The sequence below is a fragment of the Myotis yumanensis genome, unplaced genomic scaffold (genome assembly GCF_028538775.1).
Source record: "Myotis yumanensis isolate MYYU_CA2020_CCGP unplaced genomic scaffold, mMyoYum1.0.hap1 SCAF_3, whole genome shotgun sequence".
Taxonomy (NCBI): Eukaryota; Metazoa; Chordata; class Mammalia; order Chiroptera; family Vespertilionidae; genus Myotis; species Myotis yumanensis.
The window spans coordinates 163596603-163616342 of record NW_027223754.1 but is presented as its reverse complement, the minus strand read 5'-3'; the positions used below and the strand labels follow the sequence as shown (position 1 = coordinate 163616342).

General features: G+C 43.8%; 1 protein-coding gene across 1 annotated transcript in view; it reads left to right on the top strand.

The window, feature by feature from the left end:
- Positions 1-16699, top strand: part of SLC4A8 (solute carrier family 4 member 8) — a 100405-nt gene extending 83706 nt beyond the window's left edge. Inside the window, exons 21-25 of the mRNA XM_070410204.1 lie at positions 547-720; positions 3502-3639; positions 7597-7688; positions 9795-9890; positions 10997-16699. Coding sequence (XP_070266305.1) covers positions 547-720; positions 3502-3639; positions 7597-7688; positions 9795-9890; positions 10997-11009 — 513 coding nt within the window. The 3' untranslated portion in view covers positions 11010-16699. The remainder of the gene's footprint in view (positions 1-546; positions 721-3501; positions 3640-7596; positions 7689-9794; positions 9891-10996) is intronic.
- The last annotated feature ends 3041 nt before the right edge of the window (positions 16700-19740 follow it).

Genomic DNA, 19740 nt, shown 5'->3' with positions numbered 1-19740 from the left:
GGTGGCTGGTTCCTCTTTGTTTTATGGAATGTCCAGTGGTCTTTTTTATATACTGAATTGTAATATGACTGTGGACAGGTTATTTAATCTCTCTGGGCCCTTTTTTCATTTTATAATATAAAAATAGTCATACTTTCTATATCCAGAATGTTATGAGGTTTCATTTTATATTTTTACTATAAATAATAATGAGAATCTCCAAACTCCTCCAATAGCCAGGAAGAGATTTGGTTTTGATAATAGAAAGATGCAATTGCCTTATTTTATTTCAACACTCCCTGAGAAAGAGCTTTCTCAGGAGCCACCGTGTGGGGTAGGAAAAAGGAATTTGAACCTAGAATTGAAAAAGATGAATTTTAAATTTGACACCGTCATTTACCAACCTTGGCCAAATTGCCTATTCTGAGACTCAGTTTCCATTTTTGTCCAGTGGAAATGGCTATTGCCTGCCTTTCAGAGCAGGTGATGTAAGAGACTGGAATTTGCTTAAGAGGTTTCTGGCCCAGAGAAACCTCCTGAAAATAAATGCCAGTCCTCTTCTTTCAGTTCTTTGATCGGCTGAAGCTCTTCGGGATGCCTGCAAAGCATCAGCCAGATTTCATTTACCTCCGGCACGTGCCGCTACGCAAAGTGCACCTCTTCACCCTCATCCAGCTCACCTGCCTGGTCCTGCTGTGGGTCATCAAGGCATCTCCAGCTGCCATTGTCTTTCCAATGATGGTGAGTTTTTAAAAAATTATTACTTATTTTTAAATTTGTGATAAAATATACATAACATACAAATTACCATCTTAATTTTTAAGTACATTTACAGTGCCACCATACACCTCCATAACTTTTTTCATCTTGCACAACGGAAACTCTGTACCATGAAACAATAACTCCCCATTCCTTTCTCCCACTAGCCCTTGGTAACCACCATTCTACTTTCTGTCTCTGCATTTGACTTTGGGCAAAATATAACTCTAGGTACCTCATATGAGTGAAATCCTGTAGTATTTGTCCTTGTGTAATTTGTTTATTTCACTTACAATGTCTTCAAGATTCATCCATGTTGTAACATGTGTGAGAATTTCCTTCCTTTTTAAAAAATGAATAGTATTCCATTATGATATAGACCACATTTTATTTATCTATTCATTTATCAACAGACACTTGGATTGCTTCCACCTTTTGGCTATTGTGAATAGTACTTTGACTATGTGAATAATGATAACGAAACAAATGCCTGTTTGTGTCCCTGCTTTCAGTTCTTTTGGATAAATACCAAGAAGTGGGATTTCTGGGTCCTATGGCACTTCCATTTTTAACTTTTTGAGGACCTGTCATGAAATGGTTGCACCATTTTACATTTCTACCAGGAGTGCACAGGATTTTATTTTCCCACATCTTTGCCAACATTTATTTTCTGTTTTGGGGATTTTTTTTAAATAACAGCCATCCTGCCTTAGCTGGTTTAGCTCAGTGCATAAAACGTCGGCCTGTGGACTGAAGGGTTCCAGGTTCGATTCTGGTCAAGGGCACATTGCTGGTTCGATCCCCAGTGAGGGGGAGGGGGACATGCAGGAGGCAGCCGATTAATGATTCTCTTTCTTCATTGATGTTTCTCTCTCTCCCTCTCCCTTCATCTCTAAAATCAATAAAAATACATTTTAAAAAAATAACAGCCATCTTAATGGGTGTGAAGTGGTATCTCATTGTAGTTTTTATTTGTATTTCCCTAATGACTAGTGATGTTGAGCATCTTTTCATGTGCTTATTGGCTATTTGTATATTTTATTTGGAGAAATGCCTATTCACGTTATTTGCCCATTTTTTTAATTGGGTTGTTTGTTTTTTTAGGAGTTCTTTATAAAATCTGGATATTAATACCAATTGATGGTGAGGTTTTATGTTTTGGTTGGTCTTTGTAGGAGCAGCAGCATTTTGGGGACCTTGAGGTGTGGGTACATGTGTGCAACAGTCTGCCATGTTTATTTTCCAGGTTACCAGTCTGCCTGTTGTTTCTTCCTTCTTCCCTCCCCCTTCCTTACTTTTTTGTGTGAATCTGACATGGAAAGGATTCTTAATGTTTGCAATAATTTGCATATTACTTCAAAGCAGTAGAGTTCCAATTTATAATTTAATGCAATTAGAAGTTTCTAAAGTGGTAGAAATGCACTGTTTTGAGCCACTGGGAGATAGGAAGAGGTTGTTCTAACACTAAGTGACTGGGACAGTCTTGGGAACTGTGTGGTGCAACAGGTGACAAGCTGTTTTCTAAATCTAGGGTGGTGATGAAATTCTTGCCACCTGACTGTTCCATTGCCTCCTCTTGATGCCTTCTCTCTGGCTCCCTCTGTGTCATGCGGAATCTGAGAATTCAATGGGCCGTTTGAAAGTTAATTAAAGGGTGGGCCTCTAGAGAGAAAAGGCAATGTTTGGTACTTGTTTAGTTACTTTTGAACTCTGTCTTACTGGGAGAATATTCAAGGGTTAGGAAACTAGAGGGGGGTGGTTCTTTTTCTCTAGGCTTCTAGATATATCCTCTCCTGATGGGCTCCTCAATTTTGCCAGAATGTCTGTAGGGTTCTACATTTGGGTGTTATGTTCAGGGGTTGAGTGTTCGGTTTTAAAAAGTAGCAAATTCCTGACAACTCCTGGAAGGGATACTATCAATTTTGGATCGATTAGGAAAGTAGTCGGAGAAATTGAGGAGAAATGTGGTGGAATTTCGTAAGCTCGATTTGCCTCATTCTTTGTCCATCCACCAGAGGTAGCTGGTGAGCCTCATTCAATCCAGGCAGGTCATTCTGGGCTATTTGCTCTCCTTTGGCTGAAGAGGCCCTTATGGGAAAAAAATGGAGCAGCTAATGAGGCACCCTGAGCTGTTTCTATTAAGGCGATCAGCCGTCAGATTTTAGGCAAGTTACTTTCTCTCCCTGGGCCTCAGTTTTCCGTTTATAAAATGAGTATTAGACCAGACCAGAGCACAAAGACAAAAACCACTACAGATCCATGATGCAGGGCATAAAGCAAGGATTTGTGGGGAAAATACATAGGCAAAGGATTGGAGGGATCCAGATAGTCCTTCAAGGTCCCCTCACCCATGGTGAGCATGCTTGGGCTGTGCTGGACCCGCTGTGGCCATGTTCCCCGTGCTTCCAGGCTGCCCTTCCTGCGAAGCCAGGGAAAGTAGGTCTTAGGGCCATCTGCAAATGAAGAGTTTTCTCTTTTTAATGAGGGAATTCAATTAATTGCTCTCCAACCTATTCCTCTCTCCCAGTGGCTCAAAATAGTGCATATCTACCACTTCAGACACTTCTGACAGTTAAGTAAAATATTGTATATCAAACACCTTAGTTCTGGTACAAAGAGGGCAGTCAATAAAAGGCAACTATAATGATTATCATGAGTTTGATTTTGCATGAAATGCCCTATTCAGCTGTGAAAATAAGATTGTGCTTTTAATTCCAGGAAGTAAATGAGTCCCTTTAATTCACTTCCTTAACTTTTCTTCAGGTTTTGGCCTTGGTCTTTGTCAGGAAAGTCATGGATCTCTGTTTCTCGAAGCGAGAGCTGAGCTGGTTAGATGATCTCATGCCTGAAAGCAAAAAGAAGAAGTTGGATGATGCCAAACAGAAGGCCAAGGAGGAAGAGGTCAGGGTTCTTGCACCAACTGTACACCTTCGGGCAGCCTCACATTACAGGACATGGGCAGGGCCCCATGAAAAGTCAGCATGTCTGGAATCCCAAGTGTCAGATTTAGGAGCTGGGAAGATTCTTCCAGAGCTGTTCTCAGCTGAGAAAGGATTAAGGACTCTTGTCCCTGTCTGTCCTTCATTTTTGGATTGGATAACCAGTTGTTTTTTTCTTTGTTTATCTAGTCTATTCACCAGGTTCACATTTAGAATATGAACATAGAATCTGCTCTTATATCAGATCTAATGGGTCATGTTCTCCCCAAAGGTCTAATTTGACAAGTATACAAAACCCATCGTTTTCTGAGAGTATTTTTTATGTACCTAATTGCAGATGATGCTGTGGTTGGCACCATGCAAAGTTAACTTGCATAGGGCTTTCTGTCCTTCCTCATTTCCCTCAGCGCTTGGCATCTGCCACCCACACAATGGGCCCTCAATCAGTGGACTCTCCATGCAAAGAAAGGATATGTAACAGAATGAAAATCAAAATATCAGACCAAGAACTGAATGAATGGGAAAGTGTTTCCAAGTACAGTTAGTGTCTGAAATAGTGTCCTTGGCAAAGCCTTTTAAAAGGACTTTTAAAAAATATCTTGAATTTTTAAAATCTTCGTATTTTTTCCACTTTTATTGAGATATAATTGACATATAGCATTGTATAAGTTTATGGTATCCTATAGAATAAAACCCTAATATGCAAATCAACCAAATGGTGGAATGACTGGTCGTTATGATGCTCACTGGCCACCAGGGGGCAGACACTCAACGCAGGAGCTGCCCCCTCGTGGTCAGTGCACTCAGCCAGAGCCAGCTTATGGCTGGCGAGCGCTACCCCCGCCTCCGAGGCAGTGCTAAGGACACCTTGGGGGGATGTCCTCCTGAAGCAGGAAGGCGGACATCCCCCGAGGCGTCCCAGACTGCGAGAGTGTGCAGGCTGGGCTGAGGGACCCCCCAAGTGCACGAATGTCGTGCACTGGGCCTCTAGTACTATGTAATGATTTGATATATATATATATAGCAAAATGACTGCCACAATAGCATTAGTTAATACATCTATCACATAGTCACAATTATTTTTTGTGGTGAGAACTTTTAAATCTACTCTCTCAGCAATTTTCAAATATACAATTTTTACGTATTGTTAAATATAGTCATCATGCTGTACATTATATCCCCAGAAAAATTTATTCATCTTATAACTGAAAGTCTGTACACTTTGACTACCTTCACCCATTTCCCCTACCCCACCTCCAACCCCTGGTAACCACCAATGTGTTCTGTTTCTATGACTCCAGGTTTTTTATATTCCACATGTAAGTGAGATTATACAGTATTTGTCTTTCTCTGTCTGACTTATTTCACTTAGCATAATGCCCTCAAGATTCATTCACATTGTTGCAAATGGCAGGATTTCCTTTTTATGGCTAGTTAATATTCCAGTGTATGTGAGTATAATAACCTTTATCCACTCATCCATTGATGGTCTCTTAGGTTGTTTCCATATCTTAGCTATTATAAATAATGCTGCAATAAACATGGGGTACAGCTATCACTTCAAGATAGTGATTTCATTTCCTTTGGCTATATATCAACCAATTGCAATATGTGGATCATATTTAGATCCTGACTTAGTCGGTATTTTATTAAATGTGTTCTTGGTGTCACTGTACGGGCATGCACGTACAGTGCGATTGAAACTTCGTGGCCCATGTGCAGAAGTTGGTATTTTGTGGAAGAGCCACACTAAAGGGGCCAAAGAGCCGCATGTAGCTCGAGAGCCACAGTTTGCTGAGCACTGGCTTAGGCTAAGGGAGAGTTGGTGAAAATGGCTGGATTGGGGACTTATTTTGAAGATAGAGCTGACAGGTTTTGCTAATTATAGTGAGGACGGGTGGGAGAGGAATGAAGGACAAGACTTAGATTTTTGGAGGAACAATTAGATGAATGGCTGTGCTATTTATTAAGATGGGGAAGACCTGGAAATAGCAGGTTTGAGAGGAAAATCAAGGGATGCCTTTTGGATATTAAGTATAAGGTGGCTACTAAACATATTCTTACTTAACAAAAATTCTTTATAAATTATTTTTAAAACTAAATCAAATGAAGGAAATGAAGATTTCACCCCAGAATTTCATGTTAGCATTCAACATTTATGGTCATTTCTTTATGTTCTCTTTAAATCCTTAACATAGTTTTCATATAAGTGTAATAATTATATATTTCTGGGGAGGGGGGACTATTATATATTCTGATTTCCCCCCTTACCTTGATTTTATGACATTCTCATGTTTCTGTGTGTCCATACAGTACATATATTTGATTCTTTATTGTGGTTGTTAATCCTTATCCGAGGATATTTTTTCCATTAATTTTTAGAGAGAGTGGAAGGAGGGAGACACACACACATACACACACACATCAATTGATTGCCTCCTGCATGCGCCCCAACTGGGGCTGGGAATCGAACCTGCAACCCCAGATATGTGCCCTTGACTAGGAATCGAACCCGTGACCCTTCATTGTGCAGGCTGATGCCCTAACCACTGAGCACACCAACAAGGGTTCCTATTTATTCTTTTAATGGCTGCATAATCCTTATATAATAAAAGGGTAATATGCAAATCAACTGAACAGCAGAACGACTGGAACGCCTGCAGCCCCCCGGCCGGCCCTGCCCCTGAGCGGGCACCCCCACCCCAATTTGGGGCTGAGCTGACCGGCAAACCACCCATGCCCCTCCCCCCCCAGCTGGCCCTGCCCCTGAGGGGGCCCCCCCAACCCCGATCGGGGCCAGGGCTGGCTGGCAAATTGCTTGAGACCACTCGCCCTGACTGGCCCTGCCCGTGGCCCCTCACTCCAGCCATCCTGCCCTCGATGGCCCCCATTGGAGGTGGGTCAGCCGGATCCCACCAGTGCACAAATTTGTGCTCCGGGCCTCTAGTATTCTATAATATTATTATCTAATAATTAATATAAACATTCTTCCTTTGTTTAAGTTTATAGTTGTTTTAGGTTTTATTATTAATTATACTAATTAAACATCTTTGTACATATTTTTCTCTATAATTATTTCCTTTGTATTAATTAAATTGTTTCTAAGAAAACATTTTATTATGGAACATTTCAAACATATACAAAAGTAGAAAGAATATTCAGTATATATTTCTCCCAGTTGCCTTATTATTATTTTAATAACTAGAGGCCTGGTGCAGAAATTCGTGCATGGGTGGGGTCCTTTGGCCTGGCCAGCCATTGGGGCCATCTCACCCAGTCCCGATTGGGGCCAGCCAGCCGGGGGGAGGGACTGCAGGAGGTTGGCCAATGGCAGGAGGTTGGCTGTGGGAGCACACTGACCACCAGGGGGCAGCTCCTGCATTGAGCGTCTGCCCCCTGGTGGTCAGTGGGTGTCATAGCGACCAGGCAACCAGTCATAATGGTCCCTTGGGCTTTTATATATATAGATATGTTTGAATCAGGATCTAAATATGATCCATATATTGCAGTTGGTTGATATTTTTCTTAAATCTCTTTAGGAGTTACCCTTCTATCCTTTTTAATTTTTGTTGAAGAAATTGGGTCTTTGACCTATAGGGTTCCCCACCATTTAGATTTTATTAAATGTGTCCTTGGTGTCATTTAACATGTTTGTCCCCTCTGTTTCTAGGAAATTGATAGTTTAAATCCTCAGAGTCAGGATTTTTTTAAAAATACTATTCCATAGATATAAATATTTAGTTGTCTTTCTTTTTGTGATAAGTCAAGTGTAGGAAAGAACATAATTATACCTTTTTATAGTAAATGTGAGAAAAATTATGTAGAAATTCGGTGATAGAAAAAAATGGACTGGTATAGACTTAGAGTTTACTTGATACTTTTACTTTACAAGACATAATAATGTCTTCTTTTCTTCCAGGAGGCTGAGAAAATGATAGAAATGGAGAGAGACAAGTTCCCCTTAGAGAGCAGGAAGTTACTAAGTAGTACTGGAAAGAACAACAGTTTCAGGTAGAATGACAAGATGTTGACTGTTTTGATTGTTCTGTAAATGTTCTGGGTGTGTGTGTGTGTGTGTGTGTGTGTGTGTGTCTCGGGTGGGGTCACAGTTGTAGTTGCTGGCATGAAAAGCCAGCACTCAGCCTGCCTCCCTGTTTGAAAATGTGAAAACACCTTTTCCTTTCATGGCTTACAGAGTACGTGCCATGTGTGACGCCCTAGACTAGTGCTGGGAATCACGGGGAGGCTAGAGCTGGGGGAGCCCGTGCATGGAGATCTCCTCTGTGCCAGGACGGCGCTACAAGACTTGCCGTGTGCTCTCATTTAGTCTTCACAACAACCTTCTGCTATGAGCCTCTTTGTCCACATTTGCACAGTGAAGAAGCCGGGGCTTGGAGGGTCTTAGGTAATTTGCCCAAGATCACAATGCTGCTAAGTAGGAAGCTTAAGATTCAAACCCTGGTCTTTGTACTCCTCAACCCAGTGTTTCTTCTGCCTTCCTCGGTTACTTTTCAAAGATGAATAGGATGTGGTCTCTGTTTTCAGAGAGTTCTCAGCCTGGTGGGCATGAACTTCCCACAGTTAGGCGAGCCTTTTGGGATGGGCAGAAACAGCCCATTCCAGCGTGGCTCGTGACATTTACACTCCCATGAACTGAACTGGGGTCACAGAAATGCCTGCCTTCTGCCAGTGATATCAGCCCCTTTCTCTATTGAAGCTATTGCTCACCACAAGTCACAGGAAGCTAAATGGGTCCATTTGTGGTTTCACTCCTGGCATTTTGTTTCCACTCTGGACGAGAGATACGCAGCTGAAAGAAGCCCAGAGGTCAGGAAGGGGCAGAAAAGGAAGAGAGGGGATCTGGGTCATCTAGATCCTGGATAATATATTGCTGAATCATTGGATTTATTGTGGTTTATACAGAGGGGGAAGTGAGGAAAGTCTTTTCTTTGAACATTTAAATTTTTAAAATATATTTATTTTTGACAAATAAAAATAGTACATATTTAAGATATACAGTGTAATATTTTGATATATGTATATATTGTGAAATGATTACTACAATCAAACTAATAACATATGCATCACCGCCTGTAGTTAACATTCTTTTGTGTGTGTTGAGAATACTTGAGATCCACTTTCTTAGCACATTTCAAATGTACAATGCATTATAATTAACTATGGTCACCAGGATGTTCATAGGTCTTCAGAATTTATTTGTCTTATAACTGAAAGTTGGCACTCTTTGATCAACATCTTCCCTTTCCCCCCTCTCCCAGCCTCTTATAATCACGTTCTACTCTCTGTTACTATGAGTTTGACTTTTTTTTTTTTACTGATTCCAGAAGAATGGAGTCTTTGGACCTTAATAAACTTTCTAGAAGGTTGTTCTAGAAGGAGCCATGGGCTTTGAATTCTTTGGCAGCAAAGTAGGAGCAGTGTTCTTCCTCTATTAGGATACTGCCTGCTCTTTTGGCCTTTAGAAAGGAGGCCGTTTGGCTTGTAGAAACTTCAGAGTACTCTGGGGTTCTAGGAAACCAAGGACTGGATTCAAGGTCCTGATTCTCCACTTACTGACATTTGACCTTGGATGGTCAATTAGCCCTGGGAGCTTTGGTTTCTGTACCTTCAAATAAGGATGTTAATAATCTCCGAATCTGTGACAGTTAAGATAATATGAACGTCCTTTGTTAACTACAAATGAAAAACATTTGGCCAAGTAAGTGAGAAAATGAATGAAGCGTGCTTAGCCCTGTGGCTGGTACAGCCAGCGCTCAGTAAGTGGGAGCTGATGCTACCACCATTGGCATTACAGCACCGAGATCAGCTTCCCCAGAGGGGCCTCTCGTAGGAGTGCAGAACTGGGGGGGGCGGGGGGGAGGGCAGGACTGGCCACCACCTGGCACATCAGCTCAGCCCTCAGCAGCCAGCACCTTCTAGGTCACCGTGCTTCTCTACATCCCGACCATCTGGATCCCAGTCCTCCTAAGAGCTGTTCGCTGAGCTCCTTCAGACCTAATCTTTTCCCTTTAGTGGGGGGAGGGGTGGTCATTATAGACTTGAGATGTGTATCTTATTTGTATGTCTGACATTTACTGTCCTAAGTATTCGTTTCAGATGTGACCCCTCTGAGATTAATATATCTGATGAAATGCCTAAAACCACAGTCTGGAAAGCTCTCAGTATGAATCCTGGAAATACAAAGGAAAAGAGGTAAAGAGAACTATAATTGCTGATTTTTATTTATTTATGGCTTTTAAAAATAGCAATCATGTTGCAAGTAAAAGTTATTTTATTTGTAAAATTGAATTTGTCTAACAAATATCCCTTCTAGGATTGCTACTAACCCCACGAGAATGACTGTAAGAATAACTAAGCCTAAGTAAAAATGTTTTCTAACTAGTTGAACAGATAAGCTGTTTTGAGCTGACCACTTACACAGGCCCAAAGTCAGGATGGAGTTATTTGGGGTTGTAAGTTTGCTTTATCTATTTAGTTCCCTTAATCTTCTTTCTAGTCCCCATTTCAAAATCTATAGAGCATTTCTCCGGTTACTGCAACCACACAAATTGGGAAATTACTAAAATATTTAGATAGTGTTGATAGTATTGATACAATTCCATAATGAGAATTATTGCCAAGTAAAGATTTTAAAATATTGAAGTGCAGCTGTTTTCTTATTTTGGAAACTAAATTCGGTGTATCATTTGCCAATAGCATAGATCAAATTTTATCAGGTTAATGGAGAAACTGGAAGGTCTTGAGGTGTCTTTGCCTACAGTGAGGTAGGCTATGCACCCAAATGGAATAATTTAGTCCAAACACCACTAAGGTTTAAGTAGGCAGATAACTGATGGGAAGCTCTTAGGTTTTATTAACTTTTCTAGTTGATAAAAAACAACAACAAAGCAGTAGGGTAGCAAGGAGGAGACCTGGCTTAGTTATTCTTCCATGTGCAATCTGGCAGGCCACTGTTTCTGGCTTTCAGTTTACTGGGCAGGAAAATGGGAATAGTACTGACTGCTGCACTCAGAAGGCTGCTCTGAGGAGAATCTGGTTATTTCTTCATCGAGTGGGTTAAAATAAATCTGTGCTGAATGTGGGTGAAATGTAGAATCTTGTTTCCTTCAGAGGAAAATCCAGGCAGCTGTTGAAATGTATAACGCATATGGTTATTTTTAGTTGAGAATTAGTCTACTTGTAAATGGACTTAAAATATAGCCAGATCCAAATTGTGGTGACATCTTCAAAAGTATTGTGTTAAAAGCAGGAATGACTCACGTGTTCCCTTTTTGTCTAATTGTAACACTTTTATTCAGTCTCTTCAACTAGAAATCTTTGCCGGATGGAAGATTTGGGCCATAAGATGCCTCAGGGAAGTTCTGGTTACAGAGAAGATGGCAAATTTCTCAGAGAAGAAGCAAGACCAAGTCTGGCCCTGTCCTTGGTCACGTCCAAGCCATGGCGAAGCATTCAGTTATTCATGGTGTGTGTTGGAGGGCATCCAGCTCTCCCCATACCAGAGCCAGATGGAAACGTGGAAGCAGAAGACCACCTCCTGCTGGTACTTCTCCTCTTCCTTCTCTTTCTCGTCAAAACTGCCACTATTGAAGACCCAGCTTCCCATCTTCCTGCCATCTTCTCTGAAACTCTCTGCTGGCCTGCCAAGCCAGATAGATCTGTGCTGCCATGAGGATTCCGTTAATGAGGTTCCTTTTCCTAAAGGATGGGGTAGGGAAGTGGGAGCAGAACAGAGAGAAAAAGGAAGGCTCTCTAGTCCCATAGTATCTGTGGGCTCCTAGGCAGCCCTGGGCCTTGGTTGGAATGCCTGCTCTGGGGGATGCTGGTCAGAGGCTGTCAGGAGGGTTGGCTACCAGGAGTCAGCGGCCTGGGCATTGCCAGTGCCCACCACTGCAGGAAGAAGACTCCTCTGCCCTGGGTGCACCTTCATTGTTCCCTAGCAGCAGTTTGCATAACTCAGCAAGAGCCTCGGATGATGAAAGAGCCAAGAAGGACATTGGAGCTGTTTAGCTTAGACAGGAAAAGGCTTGGGAGAAAATCAATAATGAGAAGTGAGGGCGAGTAGCTTCTCTTGGTTTCATTGAGGATAGAGTTAGAGACTGAACTTAAATTGCTATAGAAAGATTTAGTGTAGACACTAGGAAGGGCTTCCTAAGCTGAAAATGTGTCCTAGTGTCTGCTTTCTAAATATCTGGGAAAGGTTTGATAATAGTTGTTTGTGAGTGGAGAGGAGAGAAGGTGTTTTTATTGGCCATGTTGTAGAAACATCCATGTCTTGCTACTCTCTCTTGAGGACACATTTGATTGCATTCCTGGAGATAGCCAAGTGCTTATGTAATGTCTCCTTAGCTGCCTTAGTAGTGAACCGCCATCAACTCAATGGACCCAAGTCACCTTTAGCCGTGTGGTTTCTTCATTGTCATGGATTTCTGTTGGTTGACAAATGTTCTGGCTCTCAGATCTAAAAAGCCACATTGGGAAATGAACTGTAAGTGGTAAAATTAATCTTTTATTTAGTTTACAACTACATTTATAGTTTTTTCTCTTCTCTGTTGCAGCGAATATCAATGGTTTGGGCTCCAGTGTGTATAGATCTTCCCTTCCTTTGTGCACAGAATGTGACTAGCAAGCATGTCAACACCCAAGGAATCCGATCATATTAGTTTTCCTTCCTGGAAAATGTTTGTATAGTGGGATGTTCCCTCAGTGTGCTCGCCTTTCCATAGGTGAAGCATTGGCTACATACCTTAATGGAATTTTGCATTCCTTAGACTTTTAAATATATTAGTGTATTCTAGGCTTACTCTAAGGACCTTTGATATTAAAGGAATCCTGCAATTCTTTCATATTTTCCTAACTCTTAGAGCCACAGTTATTTTACTACACAGATGATTTTCAAAATATTTAACAACTGGCATAGGATGGACACCATCCACTCAGAATGGATGCCTGCTATAAACAAGCAATATATGTGATCTGTCAGCTGAACGGCACGCTGCTTTCAAACGCTAAAATGATATCCCTTTGAGTTGTGGGAATTGTTCCTGGTTTTTCTGATTTTCTACTTACAAGGAAGCCTCGACTTCCTTTCATGTGGTGCAGACAGGAATAGGAATTCTTTGAACTACACGGGCATTAAAATCTTTGTGGGCCATCGCTTCACATTGTGTCATTTAGGATAAATGTAGTAATTGTGCCCATTTACATCGACCTACCTAATCTAGAAAAGTCAAAAGGCAACCTGTCAGAGGGAAAAGCTTTCCTGCTAGCTCACCCTGTTCCTCTCTGCTGCTTCCTTGACCTGCCTTCTTTTTCACCTTTGTTTTTGGAGAATACGCCTGCCTATGCTGTCCCTCTATCTTGCCCCTCCCATCTTCACCTGCCACCTCTGCGTAGGGAAGTTGGTGACTGCTTCACCTATTCCCTAGCCTCAGCGTGGTTGTAAGAAATGTAACAGGGAAAAGCCCTTCGTGCAATGAAACTGGGTGACAATATCACTCAGAAAAATCTCTCTTCTAATACACTGATGTCTTGCGATACTTGGTGTCTGCTAGGCTTCCTCAGAGTAGGGAACCTGCCTTTGTTAACTGTGCAGAGCAGTGACAGGACCACGTGTGCACTTTGGAGTCCCAAACCAGACCCTCCCAGATTACTGCGCCTTAGAAACTTTAGCTGCTTTTGCAGGCTGTGCCAATACTTGTAGGCCGCTAGATTTTTCTCAGACAATAGCCAGACTTATTTCTGCTACACCGCTCTTCTGTTTCTCTGCTCCACCAAACACTCAATCTCAGTCCTGGCTGCTTCCTTGCTCAGGTCTGTGGCTGGTGACTGGGATGGCAGAGTCAAACTGAGCTGTGTGTGGAATAGGAAACTGGGAGTGGAGGTGAACTAGCAGCAGCAGCATTGTGTGTGTGTGTGTGTGTGTGCATATGCATATGTGCTTATCCATAAACTTTCATTGCTGCTATTAGTCAGCCTGTGCACCTAATCTGTGGGGATATCAAAATAATATGATCATTCCCCCATCTATGGATTCCCCTCTCAGACTTCTCCACTAGAATAGCTCGAAGACAAACATAGACTGGTTAGTCTGTAGAAAAAGGTGAGAAACTGACTTAGGGGTGGGAAGCAAGGCAGGTAGTTAGGTGAATCCTGTGCCCGGGTGTTTCGGCCAGAGAAGCAGTCACCTCTTTTATGATAAGGGCAGAATTCAGTTGAGTGTTGGTAGACCAGTGGGCTGGTCGTACAGAGGCCCGGGATTTAAGAAAGTGATAACGAGTGGAATCTTGGTTCTAAGGGGGAAGGAAGAATTGGCATTGCTAAGAGGGTGTGCTACTTCCTAGCCCATGACTTCTAGGGAGGGTCTGGAGAGAAGGTGCAGACCAGCAGAAATATTGCTGTGAAGTTGCCAAATGCGTTTGGTTGCATAAAATGCAGGCTAGCTCTTTGAGGCTATATATGATTTCAGACTTCTGATGATGGAATAATCAGGAGATCTGGCCTTTATCACATACAGCTCCTATCCCTGTCTCCTTATTCAGAGAACTTTGCCTTTAGGATAGAGGGGTAGTGAGCCATACATTTCCAAAAGACAGTGTGAACATTTGCTATTTCTCTTTGTCTGGGATGTGACTGGCTTTTAAATCATTAAAAAATGTTTTTTCAAAAAATGTTTCTGTTGATTTTAGAGAGAGAGGGAGGGAGAGGGAGAAAGAGGAAAAGAAACATTGATGCAAGAGAGAAACATCTATTGGTTGCCTCCTGCACACACCCCAACCAGGGACGGAACCTGCAACCTGGGCATGTGCCCTGACAGGGACACAGGACGATGCTTTACCAACTGAGCCACACTGGCCAGTCATAAATGTTTGAAAAAATCTGGTATGTGCTAAGTGTCAGGCTTGGTTGATGTCTCAGGCTATGACCACTGTGACCTTCAAGAGGTCAGTGATTCTAGGAATCTGTGGTTTCTAGTCATCCCAAACAGACAATCCCCAGTTCTGCTTTACTTTCTACCTGCTCAACTCCAGACTCTCCTTTTAGTAGAGGAGTCAGCAGTTCTCCCTGAATCTTCTCCATTGTTTTCAATGTCCATGTTCTGAGACACCACGATTTCCTGAAGCATAGGAGGAGACCTGACCCTGGGTCCCCTAGCTTTCCTTATAACGTGCGTGTGTCAGACGTACTATCCGGGATGTTCTCTCTGCTACTTTACAGCTTCTCTAAACATCTTCTTTTGTAAGAGAGTTAGCACCTTCTCCTGGGACCTCACCAGTGTTTGCTAGTTAGTTACTGCATTTTCCTTGGACTTCTCAAGTTTCCAAGTCACACCTGGCCGGACACTCAGCAGCCCTGCAGGGAACGTTCTTTCTAGCTGCCGGGCCTCCCTTGAGGTAGGAGGCCTTCCTGCGGGTCGTGGCTGGCCAGGTCATCCAAGTTCTACCCCTTTTACTAACTCACCTTTTTCAAGCATCCTTTCCTCTCCTTTCTGCCTTTTCCTCAGCCTTTCAAGTTCTCCGTGGAGAGAAGAAGTTCTTGGTAAGAGGTTCTAAAAACCACCACCAGTTTTGGGGCTAGTGAGAGAGGTGAGGAGGTTTGGGGCTTCTTGCATAGGAGACATTATGGTTATTTTTCTTATTTAGGATGAGGGATTATGGATTCTCAAGCTTTCAAGCTCATCCATATTTCAGTATAAATAGAAAAAGACATTCTAAAACCAAATAGAAGTGATTTTTCTACCAAACCAATTCTTTATGATTTTTTTAAAAAAGATTTTATTGATTGATTCTAGAGAGAGAGAGGAAGGGTAAGAGAGCAAGAGAAAGAGAAAACCCTCCATTTGTTGTTCCACTTATATATGCATTCATTGGTTGCTTCTTGTAAGTGCTCTGACCAGGGATTGAGCCCACAACCTTGGCGTATTAGGATAATACTAAATCAACTTAGTTACCCATCCATGGCTTTTCTTTATGATTCTTGGTACCCTTGGTCTCTTACATCAATGGACAGTTGACTCAGTTAACATTTCTTTACTAGAAAGGAGGCTTATTTCATAACCAAAAGAGATATGGAGTTATGCTATCCATCACTGCTTGAAACATGAAAAGAGGGAAGGAGAATTCTGTGAATCTTTTCAGGAGGAAAATCTAGGAAAATCCAGAAGGTGGAATGATTCATCTATAGGCCTAATTCTTGTAGGAGATTCTGTGCTCAAAGGGAATGGAATGGTTTCTAATCCTTCTGAAAAGGAACAACACTCTTCTTTAACCTAACCCACTTTCGGCTCCGGAGAATACAGAGCTTTGTCTTCTAGCTGATGGCATTAATATTTCCTGAGAGAGAGAACCCACCCACAGCACTGTTCTGAGCCCAGCCGAAATCAGCAGAGCTAGGGCTTCTCTTAGCAGTTTTGCAATTGACGCCAACACACAGGTTTCTCACACATGCAATAATGTTGGAAACAGAAGTACCAAACTGAATGTGCAATTACTCCTTTTGCAAGAGGCCAAAATCCTCCTCCTCACTCCTTTCTCCCCTATTCACTCTTCCAAGATGACGAGCCTTCCTCTTGTTTACCTGTATTTGTCTGTCTGATGGTCAGATATGGCTGCCCTCCCAAACTAAGGGTGTCGGGTGGAGAGCAGAGCAACCTTCCCATGGGAGGGGACCACTTGAGGTGCTGGTACATTTCCCTGTTTTCTATGTTCTTCTTTCTAGTAGGTTTCATGTAGAGATAGAGATATTTTTGTTTTAGAGATTCCAAAGTATATATTTTTAGTGTAAGAAATGTACCCTCTCTACACTCCATGATGTAAATAGAACCAGGAATCATATGTCGTTGTGATAACCCCATAGCAATCTGTGGCAGGACTAGGACCCCTCTCCCATACCACCAAGTCTCACAGTCTGTCTGGGAACCAGGGGAGGTGATGCAACGCCTAGGTCTGCCCAGACTTTCCTGTGCTCAGTGGGCGAAAAATAAAGTCTGTGTAAACTGCTCACACCTGTGGTGTTCTTTGCGTCGACCAAGGGGCTGAGTATATGCTGACCAACTTCAGAACTTGTGAAGAAGAGTCTGAAATGGGTGAGGGAAAGATGTGGGGTGTCTGTGGAATGTGCCTTGGGAGGGGCATGGGCCTCCTGGGGGCAGAGCCATGGATCGCTTAGACTTACGTTTGGGTTGGGGGACAGGGCAGTATGAAAAGAAAGCCCATTTTAGAGATGCCACCAGGCTGATGAGAGGAATTGCTAATATTTAAGAACTCTCCACTGCTTAGAAATTCAGATTTTAATAATTTGCTGTCACTAGAATTTGGGGTTAGGGTTAGGATTAGGGATCAAACCTGCAACCTAGGTATGTGCCCTGACCAGGAATTGAACCTGTCACCTTTTAGTGTGTGGGACAACACTCCGACTAACTGACCCATACCAACCAGGGTGACACCGTTTTTAAAAAATGAATGGCCAAGGGAGGTAGTGACCACTCCCGAGCAATCCTGGAAGAGTTTTCTCCGAAGAACTTGAGGACTCATTGTTAAGACGTAAAGAACTCAAGCACTAATCAGATATCTGGGAACCTGAGTGCGCCACTGCCAGTGGCCACATTGTTTCATCATAACCCACTGCATCCCTTGGCCCAGGGGAACACGGTTTCCCGGTACCAACACTGGTCAGGCCACAGTGTGCGCTCTGAGTGGTCTGCACAGGCTGCAGGAAGAACAAGCCCGACGCATGCCGTTAGGAGGAACGTTTGGAGAAAATGGGGAAGAGACTCGGAGCCCTGGCAGCTGGGTTTATCACATCATTGTTCTCAAAACTCAGAGTTGGAGCGCCCACCTCCAAAGGGTGTGGGGGGGATAAAGCAGTTTGCTGAGAACCTACCATTGGACTCGTCAAAAACAGACAGCGTTTGCAAAGCCGAGCGCCGAGGACTGGGTTCTGCAGCTGGAGGCGATCCTTCCAGAGCCCCCGTAGACAGCCCTCCAAGGACCACACAGGATGGAGGAGGGAGGACAAAGGCTGGAGACTGGACCCCAGAGGCGGAGGCCTGGTGGGAAGTTCTGATGCCAGTGCATGTCACTGGTTTGCTTGAGCTAGTGACTCCGTCTGAGGAAGCAATTGTATATAACAGTAGAGGCAGAAGAAAGAAGACCTTAAATGCCAGGTTAAGTAGTGAGCACTGTCCAAGCCACTGTCCATAGGGAGAGGGTGCTTGTTGCTGTTTGGGAGACATTCACCTGGGAGAGGAGGAAACTGAAGTGGGCGCACAGGTCCCTGGGATGGAGGGAAGGGCAGAGGAGGGAGACGAGAGGAAAGGGACTGGGTGTGGGGGACGCATGAGTGAACATCACTGTGACGTCACCGTCTGAGAGAAAAGCTGCATGAAAATAGAGTGAACTTGCTTACTGTGCTCCAGAGGACATGACTGGGACCGACGTATCCTCTTAGGAGGCAGATGGGGCTTGTGCTGGGAACTGAGCCCAGCGCTGTCCAAGCATGGACTTGCTGCCTTGGAAGCTAGCGAGCGCCCAGCACTGGAGATGCTCGCTGGGCACAGGGGCCGCCTGCCAGGAAAGTGACAGCTGCAGGTGACAGGGACGGGAGGGTGTGCAGACAGACCACATTGCCTGGGGCCGCCTGGGGCGGGAGGGGAGGGGGGTGAAGGAGTGGGTGGGGAACAGATGTCTGAGTCGAGTGGAGGGAGCACACAGTGGGTGTGGGGAAGAAAAAGCGAGGGGGACGCTGTGGTCTGCTCCAAGGCCGAGAGGGTGATGAGAGCCCCGCACTTCGAGTCCCCTGCTCTGGGACTTGGTCTTTGGGTTACATGGGTGCCAGGTGACACAGAGCTAGGTTTTAAGAAAAGGTTCCATAAAGGACATAAGCTGTGCTTTTCCTGGCCCAGGACAGAGTAGACCGGCACAGCATGCGTGTACTGAGTGATGGAGGTGGCAGCAGCAGGGTCTCGCTGAGCAGAGGGCCTTTAATGAGTTATTGGAAAAATCCAACTGGAGGGAACCTGCGTCATGTTACTGTAGAGAAGGCCACACCCCCAGACAACTCTATGACCTTGCGGATAAAATCCCTGGAACTGGAGTTCGTCCCACTGGCAGCGTCCCAACCAGGAAAGGTGGACATGAACACCTGCAGAGGGAGAGACTTGTCTACCCCTGCTCTGCCCCCGACCCAGCAGCCTTTCGTTGTCCACGTGAGAAATGGCTCCCTAAGGCTCTCTTTCTAGCTTTGGGGGGAGGTGATGAAAGCTAATCATCTACCTGCATCCGGTCTCATCCTTCCCACTTACTATTCCTCTAACACAGCCCCTCCCCACATCTTCAACCCTCATTCTGCCCACTGGTTCCTTCTCATCCATCCCCTCCCCCTTGCTCAGGATAGATATGCAGAGAAGAGTCATATCTGAGAGAACACCGTGGAACCTCATTCTCTTCCAGGGCTCCCCTGGCTCCAGGGCTCCTGGTCCCTCTCATATTAACCCCCCACCGTGCATGCCCTCTCCTGCCTCCAGCTCCTCTCTCATCTACCTCCTACTCTCAGCCTCACCAGGGATTGGAATTGGATGGGGTATATGGATACTATTGTGCTATACATAGTCTCAAATGAAACATACCTTTTATGGAGTAGTGTATTGTAGTACAGTTACTCCTATTTTATAGACGAAGAAATGGGCTCAGAAATGCTAGGTAATTCTCCCAAGATCACACAAGCTATTAGGTGGCAGATATAACTCCAAAATCCTTTCCTCCTTCAACTACATTCATTTACCTCCCAGAGCCTCCAGAAAAGGCAAGCCTTTTAACCGGTGCTCACTATCCGAATATGAAAGTATTTCATAACACTAAGTATGCTTTTTCCACTCGGTATCCTACTGCCTTCTCATTCTCAGAGCCTGCACACACACATAGGAAGAGACTCTCGCCACCCCAGCCCAGCTCCCCAGGACCTTCGAGGGGTGTGATTCCATTGGGGGAGAGGCCAGAACCCTCCTGTACTCAGCCAGACGAGTACAGCAGCGCCTTAGAGTGAG